At 45.1% G+C, this 19,979-nt stretch overlaps 1 protein-coding gene across 1 annotated transcript in view; it reads right to left on the bottom strand.

Annotated features, from left to right (window-relative positions):
• Positions 1 to 11,823: 11,823 nt before the first annotated feature.
• Positions 11,824 to 19,979, bottom strand: part of SERINC5 (serine incorporator 5) — a 131,183-nt gene continuing 123,027 nt past the window's right edge. Inside the window, exon 12 of the mRNA XM_029575654.1 lies at positions 11,824 to 19,037. Within this exon, the coding sequence (XP_029431514.1) occupies positions 18,890 to 19,037 (148 nt within the window). The 3' untranslated portion in view covers positions 11,824 to 18,889. The remainder of the gene's footprint in view (positions 19,038 to 19,979) is intronic.

Genomic DNA, 19,979 nt, shown 5'->3' with positions numbered 1-19,979 from the left:
AGGAGGCAGGCTAATCGGCTTCTCCCACCACTGGAGAGCCATCACTTCGGACCAATGGGTCCTTACCATAGTCTGTCAGGGGTACCAGCTCAATTTCAGACAGCTTCCAGAGAACTCTCCCCCATGTCCGTCGTGGGGAATGTCCACCCAGCAGGTCATACTTGGGAGAGAACTCTCCGCCCTTCTCTCAGCAAGAGCGGTAGAGCCTGTTCCTCGCCCTCCACAGGGCTGAGGATTCTATTTGAGGTATTTCCTAATTCCAAAGAGAAATGGAGGCTTGTGCCCCATTTTTTACCTCATGGCTTTGAACAAATTTCTCTTAAGAGAAAAGTTCAAGATAGTTTCCCTGAGCACTCTGATATCCCTCCTCAATAGAGGAGACTGGCTCTGCTCCCTCAATCTCGAGGAGACTTACGCTCACATAGCTATCTTCCCCGGCCACAGAAAATACCTCTGCTTCTGCTACCAGGATAAGGTGCTACCTTTTGGATTGGCCTCAGCCCCTCACATCTTCACCAAATGCCTAGCGTAGTGACTGAGTACTTCAGGTGCCGGGCAGTGCACATCTTCCAGTACCTAGATGACTGGTTGATCAAGAGCGACTCCCGCACATGGGCACTGAGCACTTTAGCCCTGACAGTGCAGACTCTGCAATCCTTGGGGTTTATAATCAGCTACCCGAAGTCTTGCCTCTGCCCGTCTCCCCAACTGGACACGGTGCAGGCGAAAGCATTTCGGCCCTGCGATTGAGCTCTTGCTCTCGCCTTGTTGGCAACCTTCATGTGCAGCAGCTGGCAGGTGACTGTCCGACTTCTGTTCCGTTTGTTGGGCAACATGGCGGCTTCTGTCCATGTTATCCCTCTCACACACCTATGTATGCAAAGGGCACAATGGACCTTGCAGACATAGTGGCAACAGGCCTCCCAGGACCTTGAGACCTGTCTTTCAGACACAGAACCTCTGAGGGCATCTCTGTCCTGGTGGGAAAGCCACTCCAATTTAGGGCGGGGAATTCCCTTCCAGGCTGCCCTGCCTCAAATGGTCCTCACCACCGATGCCTCTACTCAGGGCTGGGGAGCCCATATGAATGGCCTCCATACGCAGGGTCTCTGGACTGCTCACGAAGCCCCATGTCAAATAAATGTTTTAGAGCTTTGGGTGATCCGTTACGTCCTCTAGGCAGTCAGGGACCAGTTGTCACACAAGGAAGTCCTAATCTGGATAGACAACCAAGTTGCAATGTGGTATGTCAACAAACAGGGAGGCACGGGATCGTTCCTCCTCTGTCACGAGGCAGTGTAGGTGTGGTCCTGGCCCCTGTCACAGGGGATGTCGCTGCGAGCAACATATCTGCCTGGGACTCTGAACGTACTAGCGGACTGGTTGAGTCGCTCCTTTCAGCTACATGAGAGGTCCCTAAATCCAGAGGTAGTGGCCATAATTTTTCATCAGTGGTGAACCCTAGATGTGGACCTCTTTACCTCCCCATACAATTCAAGGTGAGCAGTTTCTGCTCCCTGTCACTGGGGGGCAGACTTCTGGCCTGCAACACCTTCACTGGGGGAGGGGTCTGCTGTACGCATACCCTCCTCTTCTGCTTCTCTGGAAGACCCTGCTGAATCTTCAACAGGTCAGAGGAGCCATGATCCTCGTGGCGCCTTTTTGGCCAACAGATCTGGTTCCCTCTCCTTTGGGATCTGTCGATCAGGGACCCCATTTGGCTGGGGACTGCGCCTGATCTGATAACTCAGAAGCAGGGTACCCTGCGCCATCCAAACCTCCAGGTGTTAGCCCTAACGGAGTGGATGTTGAATACCTAGTTCATCAGCCCTTGGACCTCTCGGACAGTGTTTCCTAGGTGCTGGTGGCTTCTAGAAAGACTTCCACCAGGAAGTCTTATAGTTTGAAATGGAGAAGATTCTCCACCTAGTGTGCGGGGCATGACTTGGATCCATTCACATGCCCCCTTCCCAAGCTGTTGGACTACTTGTGGCACCTTTCTGAGTCTGGGCTTCAAACCAGCTCAGTCAGGGTCCATCTTAGCACGGTTAGTGCGAACCATCGGGGTGTCATTGGCATACCCATATCGGTGCAGCCTGCTTCAGTTGAAGCCCCCTCTTCGGCCTGCTGTTGTGTCCTGGGACCTCAACATTGTACTGGTGCGGCTCATGCATCCTCCCTTCGAGTCTTGAGTTCCTGTGACCCGATGTTTCTTGCTTGGAAAGTTATATTCCTAGTGGTGATTACTTCAGAGTCAGTGAGCTTCAGGCCTTGGTTATATACCCAAAAACCAAGAAGGAAGGCAATCTATAAACGTCATCAGGTTGGAAAGAGTAAAATAGATGCCAGATGTCCAAGTATGTTTAAAGATTTATTAATAAAACCATTCAATTATGTCAATGTTCATATGTTTGTTGCCATACAAGAGATAGGAATTTCAACCACTTTGGTGCTGAGAAGCATAATAAGGTCATGGTTTTTATTCAGCAAGACATGTATATTTCATCGGCAATTTAAGCAAAAGTGATATTCCATTCACTGGCACATTCCTTTATAATATACACACACTGAGTAACGCATCAGTTTCAGTTCGGGGGTCACTGCATACCAAATAGTTCCACACAGGACAATATACATTCAACACTTATACATACTAGCAGATAACTGCCAATGTGTGGCAAAACTCGGCTGGAGTCAGGCTACTTTTATCATTCTTGGTTATATACCTGCCATCCACCTAAGGTGGTGACTGATTTCCACATCATTGTTTTACCCACCTTCTTTCCCAGGCCTCATTCCCAAACAGGCTCTTCATACTTTGGACTGAAAGAGAACCTTGACTTTCTATGTAGAATGCACAGCCAGTCACAGACAGTCCACTCAGCTCTTTGTGTCCTTCGATACCAATAGGCTGGGAGTGGCGGTGGGTAAACAGACTTTATCCAACTGGCTGGAGTACATTGCCTTCTGCTATTTGCCAATCAGGCCTTCAGCTGACAGGCCGAATCAAAGCTCACTCTGTATGGGTCATGGTGACATCCGTGGCTCATCTGCGAGTGGTTCCCATCGTCGAAATTTGCCACACAGCAATGTGGAGTGCTTTTCACACATTCAAGGCCCACTACTGCTTAGACAAATACAGTTGACAGGACAATGCCTTCGGCCAGGCTGTCCCACACAATCTCTTTCAAACCTGACTACAACTCTTGCTGGCTAACACCCCTGGTTGGAGCCAGGCAGTCCCCTGCCGACCAACAGCACTGCAGTTGTTATTGTGCCCGTTGGCTCTTTCGGGCACTGTTAACCCGCCATTGGATGCGCTAGCATTACCCCTTATTCAGTAAGGGGCTGAAAACACGCGTCCAATCCCCCGAACCTAATAGCGCCCGCAACATGCAAATGCATGTTGATGGCCCTATTAGGTATTCCCGTGCGATTCAGAAAACAAAATGTGCAGCCAAGCAGCACATTTTGCTTTCAGAAATTAGCGCCTACCCAAAGGTAGGCGCTAATTTCTTTGGGCACTGGGAAAGTGCATAGAAAAGCAGTAAAAACTGCTTTTCTGTGCACCCTCTGACTTAATATCATGGCGATATTAAGTCAGAGGTCCCGAAGGGTAAAAAAAGAAAAAAAAAATTTGAAGTCAGCCCGCGGCTGTCGGGTCAAAAACCGGACGCTCAATTTTGCCGGCGTCCGGTTTCCGAGCCTGTGGCTGTCAGCAGGCTCAAGAACCAACGCTGGCAAAATTGAGCGTCGGCTGTCAAACCCGCTGACAGCTGCCACTCCGGTCCAAAAGGCGCTAGGGACACGCTAGTGTCCCTAGCGCCTCCTTTTGCCTGTTTTTACCGCCGGGCCTCATTTAAATACAGAATCACGCGCACAGAATGGCCTGTGCGCGCGCCGGGAGAGCAGGCGTTTGCCCGCGGACTTTATCGGCCCGTTTGTTTCGTAACTGTTGGTCTCACCTGCTAACAGGGACATCCTGGAGCTTGTTCTCCTCACTCCCCTCCTCTCATTGCATCTTTCAAAGCCTGCCTCCCAACTCTGATGCCCTCACTAACATGCTGCAGCACCTTCAATTCTTTCACACACTTTCTTCCCACGCCCCACAAACCCTCACTCATTCCCCTCTCTTTGATTCCTTCACTCGTTCCCCCTTGGCACAGGTAGAAGGGCTGGGGAATCTAGCACAAGAAGCCAGCACCACCAGTAGTGGCAGAAGGATTGAGGCTACCGGGGAATTACTTCTCTTCTTCATGGTATCTACAGTTATGGCTGGGGTTCATGCAAAAGCATAGTAACATAGTAATGACGGCAGAAAAAGACCAAAATGGTCCATCTAGTCTGCCCGGGAAGCTTGCCAAGGCCAATTAGCTGCTTCCTTCTCATGGTAAGGAGCCGTCGCACCTCTGGCTTTGCTCTGCCTCCTCCTGGGGCTGGGAGGGTCAGAAATGATCCGCATTGACCAGAACCTTTGCTCCATTTCTAAAGCAGAGCTGGAATTGAATTATACCTCCTGCTCCTCATCCTCTGGAAAAAAAAGTCAGGGGTCTGCCAGCGGCAGTTAATCACTTGGTAACAGACACAATTTTTATTTATCCACTTTTTTATACTGACATTTGTGGGTACAGCATATCCGTTTACAAGGAACTAGGAAAAATACAGCGAACAGTAAAGGGAGGGGAGCAATAACGGGGGGGGGGGGGGGGCAAAATCAGGCAGGGGTTGAATTGGGACATATTTGAAATTTGTGAGCTATCATCAAGGCCAGGGAAGGTTGAAGCCTAGATGATTGGCACTACTGTTTACAAGTTTCAAAGTTATGCTAATTCAAACTCTCAGCCAAATTTTACAAGACTGCACATGCCAAAAGCAATTGCTATATGCACAAGTTGGGCCAGCATGCACAGAGTGGATTTTTAAAGCGCATATCTTCTATGCGCACAAGTCAAAAATTTTGAAAAAGGGGTGGGATGCGGCTATGATCTAGGTAGGGTGGGTCAGGGTGGAGGCCAAAAGATGTGCATGTAAATACTTATGTGCACAGGCGGGCACCAGGGTCCCCTGCGCTGTAATTTTACTACTGCTATGGAAGGCATGCAAGTAATAAACAATTCTAAACTAGGCGGCAGGGGTTTACGGGTTGGCGTTAACAGGGGGAAAGGGAGACCGTTAAGGGTGGTTTGGAAGTCCTATCCTTTGCCTTGGCAAACTGGGAGTGAACTGGTGAAACTGGCAACAGCATGGATGCACGTCCCTTTCAAGATCTCCCCACATGTGCACGTGCTCAGCCTGTTTCATAACGTTAGAAAATAGCTGCATCCATGGGCACAAGCCAGCAAGTGCCCGCACATCTGTTTAAACATTACCGTCCTGGGGTCTGATTTCTGTCTGTTTCAGGATCAGCCTGGCGGGGGGGGGGGGGGGGGGTAACCAAGGAGAGCTGGAGTAGGGAGCAGAATGGCTCTGGGGCAGGCTACTCACTCTTCCTCCTCATGGCTGCAGGCTGCCTGGAAGGGAAGAGCTCAAACTGAAAATCTCTGCTGCTCTCCCTTTTGAGTGTGAAAAGACATGGCAGAACGGCAGTCCATGCTGTTCTCCCACCCCCCCCCCCCCCCAAAAAAAAAAAGCTCTGCTGCATCCCCTACTTTTGTACTTTATCTCAGCTGCATTCAGTAGCAAAACCAAAGAAAGTCTCTTATCTTACACATAGACTGTGAGAGGCTGGGGAGGAGGAAGATATGCAGTAAAGGAAAAGATTCCATTTGAGCATGTAGTAACCTGAAGCTCAGTTTGCTGCTATTTCTTCTAGTTGCCTAACCAAAGAGTTAATGCGCCAGCTCGATACTGTAAGCTGCGGTTGGAGATTAACTTGCTGTGGGCGCACAATTGGGACGCGTAAGGCGATCCTGCGATACAGTCTCCAGTTTCACGCGTCCTTAGCGCTTCTTGAAACAGACCCGTAACCTTTCCCGCATGCAGCATGTAAATGATATGTAAATGAACGAATTAGCTATTTAATGAACGAATTAGCTATTCCCTCCGATACTGTGTCGCGCGCTCCGACTATCGCTTTTTTTCCCTGTCGATTTGCCGCGCGTTTAACCTGTTAGTTTACCGCCTACCCCTACCCCTGCGTTAGAGGCAGGAGTAAGGGTAAGCGGCAAACTTTCCCCCAGCCCCCGCTCACCTGCCCTGGTCGCGTCCATGGGTGCCGATCTCCGGGGTAGCCCCAGTCCTCTCCCTCCTCCCGAAGCAAAAAAAAAAAGCGAAAAAAAAAAAAAATCCAATGCAGCCCCCCTTCGGCGGAGACGGCAGTGTAAAGCGAGACGGACCTTCAGCGGAGACGGCACTGTAAAGCGAGACGGACCGTGGCGCAAGGATAGGAGGAGAGAGAAGATGCAACTTACTCCAGCCAGCCCTCCTCCGGACAGCGGCTCCTCTGCCTCCCAGCTGCCGGCGAAGATAGACACCCGAACGGGTAGGCCCCTCGTGCAATTTGACCTCAAGGCGTAACGTCGCATGCCGTGACGCCAAACGTCGTGATGTCACGCCTTGAGGTCAAATTGCACGAGGGGCCTACCCATTCGGGCGTCTATCTTCGCCGGCAGCTGGGAGGCAGAGGAGCCACTGTCCGGAGGAGGGCTGGCTGGAGTAAGTTGCGTCTTCTCTCTCCTCCTCTCCTTGCGCCGCGGTCCGTCTCGCTTTACAGTGCCGTCTCCCCCGAAGGTCCGTCTCGCTTTACACTGCCGTCTCCGCCGAAGGGGGGCTGCCGAAGGGGAGCTGCCGAAGTGGGGGCTGGCTGGAGTAAGTTGCGATTTCTCTCCTTGTGCCGCAGCCCCCCCCCCCCCCTCCTCCGGACATCGGCGACGACCGCGGCTCCAGCTGTCAGACAGACGCATCGCACGTGGGAAAGCGGCCCCTATGCGTGCAATTGGCTGCTCAAGACGTGACGTCACGACGTTTGGCGTCACGGCATGTGGCGTGACGTCTTGAGCAGCCAATTGCACGCATAGGGGCCGCTTTCCCACGTGTGATGCGTCTGTCTGACAGCTGGAGGCTGGAGCCGCGGTCGTCGCCGATGTCCGGGGGGGGGGGGGGGGGAGGGGGCTGCAAAAGTAAGTCGCTTCGTCGCTTTAAACTGCCCCCCCCCTCCTCCCGGAGCAAGGCTGCTTTTCGCGCCCTGCTTCGGGAGGAGAGGAGAAGGGACTAGCAGGCCCGAGCCTAGGATTGCCCGTCTCTCCCCTCGTTCTCTTGCTACTTTTTCGGTTTTGTTTTTTTTTGCTTCGGGAGGAGGGGACAGGACTGGGGCTGCACCGGAGACCGGACGTGGCCAGGGCAGGTGAGCGGGGCCTGGGGGAAAGTTTGCCGAGCATCGGAGAACATAACTGTCCACTTCCTGGTACCTGTCATTTCAAATGTCATTTGAAATGACATTTGAAATGACAGATACCAGCGTGGCCGTGAAGCGTTAGGCCCGCGCACCCAGGATACTGTATAGGCGCTCTATACAGTAAAATGGGTTGCGCGGGCCTAACCTTCACCTAACGCTTCGCAGACGCGGCATGCATTTGCATGCAATTAGAAGAGAGTATACGCTAGGTGAAGAGAACTGTGCGTGCGGGGAACGAGGGTGCGCCTGGCAATGCCGCACTCTTTCTACCGCGGCCTTAGAGTATCGACCTGTTAGTTAGAAATAGATATCCAAAGGAGGAGTGTCAGAGAAGATGCTTTGCCAACATAAAATACTGAAATTTTTTCTTTAATCTGAGTTGTTGGTATAGGGGTAGATTTTAAAAGGGTGCACGCGCAAGTTATAAAATCGGGGGTTGACGCAAGCAAGGGGGTGCACAATTATGTACCTTGCACGCGCCGAGCCACGCTGCCTTCCCCCATTCTCTTACCCCCCACCCCACCTTCCCCTACCTCCCCCACCCTTTATCCCCTACCTTTTTTTTTTCGATTTTATTTCAAAACTTACTTCAGCCCCTTGCATGCACCGGCCGACTGCCGGCACGCGATCCCAAGCACAGCGGCAATTGGCCACTGTGCCTGGAGCCTCTATCCTCGCCCCTTTCTGCAAGCCCCGGGACTTACACGGGTCCTGGGGCCTATTTAAAATAGGCCTGGTGCACGTAACCTTTTTAAAATCCGGCCCATAGTGTATAATTCTGACTGCTGGACTGCTGTACTAGGCCTTACTAAGCCTGTGCAGCACATGTAAAATACATGCTGTGCTGTTTGCTGTAAGGAAAGCAGCTAATTACAACTACAGGATGTGGACCTAAGTCAGCGAGAAGTGAAGGACATCTCACAGGACGTGTGTGCGTGACCTGTATGATAACCAACTACAAAGGAGAATACAGAGACTGATAAGAGATGATCGATGTCTTCCTACAAAGTATTGTGGGGAGATAAAAATAAAATGGAAAATGGAAACTTGGACCCAAAAGGAAGAACAGATGTTGGGGTGCAGGTGGTCTAGGGAAAGGAAGCCAGGCCAGAGTGACACATTTAGAAATGATCAATAGAGATGAGCTTCGTTTTTCTGGGTCGGGTTTCAGTTCGGGCGCTTTGTGGGAAAACTCATTTTCCCACAGATCGTTTTTTGGCAAAAACGAAGCTGGAACCCGAAACCGGAAAAACGAAAAAAAAAAAAAAATCCGAATCGGGAAAAAAAAACCAAAACACCCCAACCCTTCAAATTTACTGGAATACAACCCCCCCACTATCCTGATCCCTCCTCAAGACTTACTAAAAGCCCTGGTGGTCCAGTGGGGTCCTGTGAGTGATCTCTCCCTCCGGGCCATCGGGCCTGCTACGAATCAAAATGGTACCAATGGTCCTTTGCCCTTATGATGTCAGGTCAAAGGGCCATGTGCTACCGGTGCCATTGGCCGGCCCCTGTCACATGGTAGGCACAATGGATGGCCGGCATCATCTTGTGCGCCTACCATGTGACAGGGGCTGACCAATGGCACCGGTAGCCCCTGTGACATAGTAAGGGCAAAGGCTATTGGCACCATTTTGAATACTGGCAGCCGACGGCCCGAGTGCAGGAGATTGCTCCAGGACCCCCGCTGGACCACCAGGGACTTTTGGCAAGTCTTGGGGGGGGGGGTGTCAGGAGTTCGGGGGAAATCCGTTTCGTGGTTCGCATCCCCCGAACCACAACAAATTAGGCAATTTTGTTGAAATTGCCTAATTCGTGATAAACGAATGCACATCTCTAATGATCAATACTTGGCAAAGGTAACTAGGAAAAATGTATATAAGCCTTGTAAGATTGTGACATAGAGAAGGAGGAATCACAAGGTGTTTAGTGTTTCTTACTGAACATGTATTCTCCTTCCCAGACACTTATATTGTGATTGACCTGTCATGAATTTACTATATTAAACATCTTACTAAATTTCTAAATTTTCTGAGTCCCATGATGGTAGAGTGGGGCAAGAATAGTCTACAAAGCTGGATGGCAGAATCTGTACCTTAGGTTATTTTTGGGTAGAAAGCAATCAGAAATTATGTATAGCTGGACTGTGGCCTGCACAAGATAGGACTGAAGCAGAAGCTTTAATTGGATCTTTAGCTCCTTCAATCGCTAATGTTGGAGGATAAGCATCAGGCTTGCTAATAGGAAGTGATTTGGCAGGGCCATAGATCAGGGGCAGGCAGTTCTAGTCTTTGAGGGTTGCAAACCAATTGGGTTTTCAGGATAACCCTAATGAATATACATGAAATAGATATGCATACAAATAAGGCAGGGTGCATGCAAAAGGCCCAAGTGTGCATTCTGTGCGGGGCTGCCGGCAGAGTCTAACCTGCTGGTGGCCAGAGGAGAGACACTGCAGGCCGCCAGCGCTCAACCTGCTGGCAGCAGAAGGATTGACATTGCAGGCTGCTGGCGCTCAATCCACCAGCAGCAGAAGAGAAACGCAGGTCGCCAGTGCTCAACCCGCCGGAAGCTGAAAGCGAGAGGCCCGGGTCTTCTGTAGTGTGCATGCCCATGCACAGCTTCCCCCCACCCCCGAAGCAGGAAGGTCAGTAGGCCGTGGTGGAGCTCATCCCACCACAGCAGGAGGCCATGTTATGTGGATGTCTAAGAGCCTTTGTTTGTGTGCATTTGTGTGTCTGTGTGACAGCCTGTGTGATTGTGTATTTTTGTATGCCTGTGAAAGCCCATGTAACATATAGGCTCTCACAGGCACGCACACACAATGTATCTGTGAGGAAGCGGAAACGTTTGAGAGAATTAATGTGTCATTGTGCCTGCATATGAGAAAGAAGATAAAATTTGGGTGGCCCTACCTCCCCCAATCCACGACATTCTCAGGATATCACAGGTACAGAGAACAGAAGATTTTTAAAATCCTTATTAGTTCTAACTATTGGGTACAATTTGATGATTCCGCTCTTTCAAAATATTTAATTTTTAGGGGGGAAATAAAAAAAATGTTCCAATTATTGGATTCTTTTTTTATTCAGATGTTTTGGAATATTTTATTGGTGTTTGGGAAACTTTGTATATCCTATTCATTAACTGGTTTGAAATATTTATTCTTTTTATGAATATGATTTTACTATTATGATTGTTTTATATTTCTTGATTCTATTATTTAATGTTTTATGAAGCATGGAAATGTTTCTGTTTTTCCATTGTTGCTCTGGATATAGAGGCTGGCTTGTTGTGGGTTCCAGTTCAGTTCTTCTCAGCACATTCTGTTTATACTCTCTGATCTCTTTATTCTATATTTGGGGAGGGTATGTCTGTTTTCTGCATACGTGACAGAGATGAGGTATTGAGGTGAGCTGTTTTGTTGGCATATAATTTCTGTGTAGAGATCTAGTGTATCTTGGTTCCCTAATAAGACTTATTAGTGTTTTAGGGCCTGGTGTAATACGTGAGGTGTTGCCTTTTCATAAGTAAGATTGTTAGGGTTGTTTTTGTATGGGAGGTTTACTATATTGTAATAGTAATTCTGTTTATTCATGGCTTTCTGAGGGACAAGCTCACACTCAATATGCATTGCAAAAAGTCTAATTCCATAGGAGTTCCACGTGTCTTTTTTGCAGAGTTTCCTGGTTCGCACCACGGGAATGCAGGTAAATATGTATGTTGTATTATTTTTGCTTCAGAAGACTGTACTTTTGAATGTTTTTTCATGTAAAATTTGTTATAAATGCATAATTTAATTGTGTGTCTGTAAAGGGTGTGTGTGTGTGTGGGGGGGGGGGAAATGTGGCATATGTGCAAGGCTGTAAGGTTTGCCTAAGTTATCTCATACCCTTCCCTATACATGGGTTCTGGGATGGGGGGGGGGGGGGGTGGAGTCAGATTTAAAAAATCTAAATTGCAGGACGGAGCTGGACTTTTGATGGGCCCAGGACAGACACTGAATGAATGGTAATTGTAATTTTTCACACTGGGCAGCAAAAAAGCTAGCAGCAGCCCTGCATGCAAATCTCTCTCATGCATATTCATGAGGGATATCTGACTGGTTTGCAGCCCACAATTGCCCAACCCCTGCCGTGGATGGAGGCGTGCAGATGGCACAGGGCATTCAGAGGGCTGCAGCAGACTACACAGTAGGAGATGGAGTGTGATGACATTACTGTTATTACTGCCCACTTAGCAATACAGGAGGGGGTCACAACATGGCATTAGCAGGAGAACATTATGGGCAACAATCTGCATTTTGTACTGCCCTTTCTGGAAGAGAAGTGATGTGTCAGACTTTGAGAGAAACAAAATGCTTTCTTCTGAAGGAGCTGACAAATTTAAGGGCTGCAAATAAATTTAATAAGCCAATGAATTAAGCAGGACAAGTTTAAAATAAACTTTATTAAATTATACAGTGTGAAAAAAGACAACATTGGAAAATATTAAATTATTTTGTCCCTTATGACAAGTATTTCTAGTGTGGGATACACAAATCTTGTTGTTTCACTAGAAAATTAGACTTGAAACATTGCTTTTACTTTCAATACAGAACACAAATATACAAAACAAGAAATACATTTATTTTAAAAACAACTTAAAATTTGCTCTTAAAGTTTGGCTTCAGGATTATTATAAACTGTCTTTTTTTTTTTATTCCAAAAGCCATTAACCTGTCTTATATCCAGTATATACTCTATTTCTACAGCACCTTTTATCAGTTTTCACAATTCTTAATAACTAAACTAGCCATGACTATATTTCTATAATAAAAACAGCTATATCCTTACACTGAGATGTTTATATTAAAACCAATATATAAACGAATACAAGACAAAAACAGATTCTTGTAATTTGTCAGTAATACATTTTGGATATGGAAATTCAGCCAAAAAAGCCAAAACAAAAACCTGGTAAAAAAGCCATTAAGTTGAAATCTTTAAAAGTTTGCTTTAAATCTCTTCTGAAGTTAAGTCTAATTTCAGACTGAAATGATCTCCTAAGGCTGAGTTACTTCCTTCCTTCATCGATGCTGCTCAAGGTCACATCTTCCAATGTGGACAAATTTATTTCAATATGAAACAAGAAATGTGTACACGGGATGACAATTTTCTGACAAGTTTGGTTGCAAAAAGGTTCTTTGGAAAACAAAATATGGGCAAGTCTGAACGATTTGGGAAATGTTACTTTGACTACTAATCAATACCTGCAGTGCAGGCAAAGCTTCAAGAAATCAAACTCTACATACCAGAATCTCAAAAAGGATATCTGCTATCCTGCAGGTTTATGAAAATCCTGCTACCTATCAGATGCTTTACAGTAATTTTATAATTTTTCATTAGAAAAGTGGGTCATTTGGCAACACACTTGAAATAAAATTCCACTTAAAAGCCAAGTTTGTTCTCTAATTAGCAAGGATGTACACACAAGTTTTGATTGTTCATTCGCTTCCTCCATTTTTTCAGTTCACGGCATTCATTTCAGTAATTTGTATGTATATATGATTTTACACATATAAAATTAAGTTTTATGCATGTAAAACATTTACATGCATAAATAAAAACAAATGTACACCCTCTAGTAAGTAAAGTAACTAAGAATAGCTCAATGTAGCTACAAAATATTTTGCCCGGTTTGGGACAAATTTGGACCAGTGCACAGGGCTGCAAAAGCCCCACAATACAAATTGCTGTGATTCTGTAACTACAGACTGTCATTTAAAGTTTTCTGGTTTGCAACTTTCAAGATCAGACAATTGTGCTGGCCTAACACTGGCAGAAGCACCACCAGAATGCTTACAGTCAGACTGTCCTCTAGCAATGTAATCCATAACCTAGATAAGTTGGAAAGCCAAGATACTGGTGAGGGCATTCTGCTGAATTCCAAAAGAGGATTGGTTTTTCTCCCTTAAATGAAACAAAATATCAAGAGCTTGATGCAGTAAATGGAGTTCTGGTAAACAGGTTGCAATGTCTCCTGCATTGCTCTTAAATTCAGCCCATGGGACTCCCATGGCAAGGTGCAGCCCAACACAGGGGCCGATACAATAGGTCAACGTGGGTGTTCAGTGTTGAGCGCCCGCTTTCCTAACGCATGCCCAGGACCTTTCCTGGGCCCGAAATTGAATATTTAAATGAGGGCTTGCGCTGCTGAGAAGGTACTAGGGACAAATGTGTGCCCCTAGTGCCTCCTTGGCAGCGGGCACTCGGGAGAGGTGGCTGTCAGCGGGCTAGGGAAATGTATGCTCAATTTTAGAGGGTCCGTTTTCCTAACCTAAGCACAGCCACAGTTAATTGAGCGTCTGATCACTGGCACACTTATTTTTTTAACCTTTTGGATCCTCCGACTTAATATCGATAGTAAGTCAAAGGATGTACAGAAAAGCAGCATTTCCTGCTTTTCTGAGCCTAAAAATGTGCGGGTCTGGCGCACAGGTTTTTTTTTTTGATCTGGGGTGGGGGGGGGGGGGGATAATAGCCTCATTTACATGCTTTTGCATGTGATGAATGCTATTAGTTTAGTTGGGGGGGTTGCATGTTAATCCCTTTATAGTATAAGGCATTGCGGATGCGCGTCCTAGCATGGGTAAAACAGTGCGCTCAGCTGAGTGCCCTTTTTTGCATCGGCCCCACAGTGCATTAACCATATGGTATCCTGCATTATCTTATTATCTGATAACTGCAATGAGCAGGAAAGTGTTGGCTGTATTCTCCAAATGCTTTTAGTCCAGCTTTGGTACAAACTCTTTGGAGCCAGGTCACCAGGGCCACCCTTCTTGGCTCAATGCAAAACTGTAACATTTGCACATTAAAACAAAATGCTTTTTGACATCTGATTTTCAGGAGCAATGACTTGGAAGAAAAGGAGGCAAATGTGAGATGACGTGGATACAATTTTAAGAATGAATTTTGAAATGAATATGGAAGAAAATGTCATGCCGCAATACCACGTAGCAGTTTATATTGTACTTGTTAAGCCCACGTACCTTAGAATAAGATTTGCTACCCGTGATCAGAAAAACTGATCACATTACTGCATGCAGCACACCTCATCACATAATTAATGAGTTACTAATCGCCATCTTCTTTGTCCCCTGTAATCTCCGAGCCCTTTTGCTCCACTCAAAGTCTACCAGACGCCCCCACACATGCCATCAGTGTCTCACTTCAGTATCCCATTCCTGAAGATATCACCATCATCCTTCACCAGATCCACTCTCCTCTGTCCTCTCTTTTCTAAGACAGTTAATGCTCAATAAAGATGTTGGATGACAGCACTGGAACTACAGATCCTCATTTATGAATAAAACAGGTAAGCACAAAACAATAGCAATGCAAACATCCCCCTACTGCCTCACTGAAGTACCTCAAAACTCTGCTGTGGTGAGACCACTTCCAAGGGCAAGAGATTAATTTAGTCTAAGGCCTGCTCAGTCTATGACAGCTAACAGCCCTGTCAAATCAGTGCTCAACCGGCACGCCGGCCATCTCAAGGTTCACCATCTCATGCTAATACCTCAGGACCAGCCCCTTACATGTGGTCCACTATCACCTTAAATGTTCCAACAACCATGTCCAATCATTTTTTATTTGTTTTACATTCACTTAAGACTTACAGAGAGATCCCTGCTCCAAGAAACTCAGTGTGTACCAATGTGTCTCAACGCCATCACTTTTTATGTACAGTACCGATGGATTTAGGCAGATGTTAATGCTATTCAGTAATGAATATGTTATTCATTCTATATAAAAATCAGTTACAAATGAGATGTGGTGTGAACAATATCATCCATGGTGGTGTGACGTGCCAGCCTTCTCTCATTTCAGGAACGCAGAAGGTACAGGTTAAGTAACATTTAGTATAGACACAAGTTATTTAACCCTTGTAAAGCAAGATATAGTGGACTGAAAGATGGCGTTATCCTAGAAGACAAAAAAGGGGAAACCAATATACCTTAAATAGTTAAGGGCTTACTCTTAATTACAATTTTAAGGTAAGTGTGAATTCAAGTTTTTAAATTCAGATTTTAAGGTGTCAGCAAGCCAGAGTGTGTTCAACTTGTGCCATGTGTGTCTCGTGCTCAAATAAGTCAAACTTGTGGAAAAGTAAATCAAAATGTTTCAAAATCCTGTTGATGAAATTCTAAACGAAGCCCGACACTTCAGTATCGACTTGAATGCAGAGATCAGTTTGGTCCGACTAATGAGTCGCGCAGTATGATATTGCTAATTAGTAAGATCCCTGTTGAAGCTTTTTTTTTTTTTTTTTTAAACGAAAAATCGGCCGTGTGACGCTTTGTTTAGAATTTCATCATCAGGATTTTGAAACATTTTGATTTACTTTTCCTCAAATTTGTTGACTTATTTGAGCACAAGACACAAACGACACAAGGTGGATGATAGAAAAGACCGGGCGCTGACACCTTAAAATCTGAATTTAAAAATGTGAATTCACACTTACCTTAAGATTGTAATTAAAAGTAAGCCCTCACTATTTAAGGTATATTGGTTCCCCTTTTATGTCTTTATGTAATTCCTTTATGGATTACTTGTTGGCTCTGTTGTGTTGTAATTATCCTAGAAGATCCATATTACTCAGACTGGGTCTAATTCAAAATGGACCTTCCCATTCTGTGTCTTTATTGAATATGAACAACAACAACAAAAAAAAAAAGTGAAAAACTACAGAATCTAGAGGAAAACCCAAGCAAGGATTTTTTTTTTTTTTTTAGAAAAAGTCAGTGGAAGCAAATATGCCCAAAACAGGTCAAAGCAAAGTACAGTCCTCAGCAGCAACGACACATCTCCGATAAAGCATCAAACCCAACAGAGAAAACACACAGCATAGGGGAAGGCACAGAAGAAATCTGTCCAGCACCAAATGGCCCTGCATACACACATCAGGGAGGCAGAGAACCAAAAAGTCCCTTTTAAATTCTGGCTTCCTTTCCAGACTGTCCACAGAGGTGCTGGTCAGTCCAGTCTATAGATTTTAAGGTCCGATCCCAGTGTTTTCAGCACCAGAGGTGTTTATATCGGTCTGTCCTATATTTAACTTAACAGAAGGCAGGGCTGCTCCTCTCTAGATGCATGCTGTTAGTGACTGGGAAGCCTTTAAACAATGTGTATACACAACAAAATCATTACCGATGGAAACTACATCCACATCAAGACAAAGAAGGTGACTTACTATTTACAATTGCGCTTTTTCCCTACTAAGACAGAGGATTCCTGTGAACAGAATGATCTCAGCAAACGCCATGTTTAGATTACTCTGTTAAACAGTATTACCACAGCAGACCGGTCTTAAAGGAACCACAGTGTAATACCATATAGACAATATGAAAAGGCTAAGGGAAAAAAAAACCCTGCCATCTCTCAACTGGAACGTTAAACAGTAACAAATAAAACTTAATGAAATCAACAACCTTATATCTTTAAATCTTCACATACAAAGTTACCACAACATCTGAGGCCAATATTTAAAAATCCTGAAAAGGGTAACAAAAGTACAAACTCCTGCCACACAAGTATATACGGTGACTCTCTCAGCGTCGCAGCCGTTACACAGGTTGAAAGGCTCCCCCCCCCCCCGAGAATGACTTGGATTAATGCACTACCTAGACCATCCCATACTTTTGGGGGTCTGTGTACACCTGGCAGGCTGGGTCTCCTTCTCAACACCATCAGAAAAGCCAGTGCCCTTAAAGCTCCAATGAAGGGGCAAATATCAGAAAATAACTTTTTTACACTCAAGGTTATTCAGCACTATTTATTTACATTACTACTATGTAAATGGCTTCCGTTTCATTTAGAAATTACAAATTATTTTTCTCTCTAAACTGGAGCTATCTATACCATGAACCATCTCCATATGCAAATGTAACAAACATAGTTTTTATTTAATAAATCACGTGAGTCATTCAAAAGATCGCACTTACAACCCACCATGTGTGTCATGACTCAGATATACGTACATAAAACAGATGCTATGAATTTTAAGTATACAATTTTTACATGCACTGCTCAGTATTCTATGGAATTGGCCAAAGAAATGAATGATGCACCAAAAGCAATTTGAATTTTAAAAAAATGCAGATTGTGGTTGAAGCTTGTTTAAAGGCTTTGTCTCTTAGAATACATTTTTAGGGCAATTTTAAAAAATTGGTGTATTGCCTGCAGGGTCCATCTGCAGAGTTTCCCTTGGAAAATTTTGTGTTGACCAGTGCCATGGGGCACTTCTATCTGCAGCAGGTGCAAATTCAGCGCTGGAAAACAGGCATGCAGATGTCAAAATAAAAATACCCGTATGTTGTCTGCCAGGCCCGTCCTCTTTGTGGTGCAGGTAAAAGTGCCCAGGCTCTGAAACACGAAGACCATAAAAACATTTCTTGGAGGGCAATGTTGATTCAAACTCCTGCCAAGATCACAAAAGTTACATTTTCCCTTGTTCTTTTTTTTTTTTAAATTTGCAATTTTTTATTGTATTCCATAATTTTCCCTTGTTCTGCCCTTGCATCACTTGACAGAATGGACTTAGCAATCCAATGAAACCTGAAATGGAAAGTCACCTCCAAGAGTGAATGCTTCAGTGAGGCCATTTCACGAGGATGGAGCATCCATGTTTCTTGTAACGGTGCCTTTTCGTCCTGAGGTTAGAATGTTCAGCCTCCGTGACACATTGGGATCCTGTCAGGCCCAAGCCCACAGAGCCTCCAAAATTCAAGGTATTTTAGACCAAGTAAAAGCATACACATACAGCACAGATGCCAAGTCAGGCCAGACTAGCCAGATTCATTTCAAACTGAGCATGGAAATGGAAACCATTAGTGGACAGTACAAAATCCCATGGCCCACTTTTGGAAAATTATACAAAGAAAGGAAAAGCTTCACTGCATAGATACTGCCACATATTACTCTGCTCTTGTGGAAATCAAGGTTTGGTCATAGCGCAGCTGCTCTGAAACAGAGTTTGTAAACCTTTGGCCCAATACATATTGGTCCTTCTGCTGCAAGAGGGGGAATTCCACCCTTGTAGGTAGGCCAATATGTTCACAGGCAGAGAGCAGGACAAACATTATACCCCAGAATGTCATAGTTATACCTGTTACAAAGAAGATAAAATGTAAATATTTAAAGGCAATACGATTCTAATTTACAAATTGGTTAGCTTGATCCAGTAATCCCAATGTATATATTTTTCCAGTCATAATGTTCCAACGTGGTTTTCATTTGCACAAATTCATTGAGCTCCAACACAGTCTTCCAAGATTACAGAAAATGACTAGAAAACCTCTTCTAATTTGCCTTTTTCAACTATAAAAAAAATAGTTAAAGCACATATTGACCTACTGGGCTTACTAACTCCTCTAGTTTCTTCATCACCAAAGCGACAAAGTAAATTGTATGTAACAGCTGAAGAAGAGAGCGTAAACCTGTAACATGAACTGTTTTATGCCATGAACTGTCGGTTTGGACAGCAGAGGGGTCCTTTGAGGGTCCACAGGTAAAGGCCGATACACACCCAACACGAAATCATCTTAGTCCAGAAGGTAGACCAACTGCTGTGGAACAGATTTTCAATATCTGCCTCGCTGAAACTGAAACGAAAATGGAATTGAAAGACAATAAGCACGATGTAAATCAGTCTGGTCTCCTTGGGTCATCTATGAATTACGCTGCACGCCTTATCACTGACAAGAACACACGGAGAGGGAGATGATCGGGAATATCACACGCTCTCCTCAGTAATGCCGATTTGGATGTTGAAAGAAGAAAGGACGCAATGCATTTTTTTGCACCTGTTGGCTGACTGTAGTAATTTCCTGCTGTTTATTTCTCCTTGCTACATGAGATTATTTCTATTTCTTTTTATTTTCAGCTCATGCCTTTTCACTGGGAGCTCAAGGCGAGATACAATAGGTATTTTTCCTGTCCCTAAAGGGACTACAATCTAAGGGCTCTGTTTACTAAGGGGGTAATTTTCAAAAGGATTTATGCACGTTAAATGTAACTACTATTGTAGCAATTTTCAAAAGCCATTTAATTGGAGTAAAGTGCCCTTACATGAGTAAATCCTATGGACAACTCAATGGCATGTATTGTAGCAATTTTCAGAAACCCACTTACTCCAGTAAATCTTTGTTTTACGTGAGTAAATGCTTTTTAAAATCAGGGCCTAAGGCTTTTCTCCCATTCTGAGTCTATGCTCTAAGTTTGTACAGGAGACAATGGAGGATAAAGTGACTTGCTCAAGGCCACAAGAAGTGGCAGTAGGATCTGACCCCTGGCTTCCCTGGTTCTCAGCCTGCTCCTCCATTCTAGTTGATGATGTAGCAATGGAAGTCCGGGAGAGATTCTGTTTGACAGGCATGGACACCACACACACACACACTCGAACACAAATAAAAACAAGCATTCTTAGAAGCAGGACACCAGGTCCTGGAACTCCATTCTTACACACTGCCAAGGTGACTTGTTGAAGAAGATGTACTATAAGGACTCTTTGCAGGGTACAATACAGAGTATGTGGATCAAATAGA

The sequence above is a fragment of the Rhinatrema bivittatum genome, chromosome 1 (assembly GCF_901001135.1).
Source record: "Rhinatrema bivittatum chromosome 1, aRhiBiv1.1, whole genome shotgun sequence".
NCBI lineage: Eukaryota > Metazoa > Chordata > Amphibia > Gymnophiona > Rhinatrematidae > Rhinatrema > Rhinatrema bivittatum.
The sequence above is the reverse complement of the archived record's forward strand: the minus strand, read 5'-3'. Positions and strand labels throughout refer to the sequence as shown.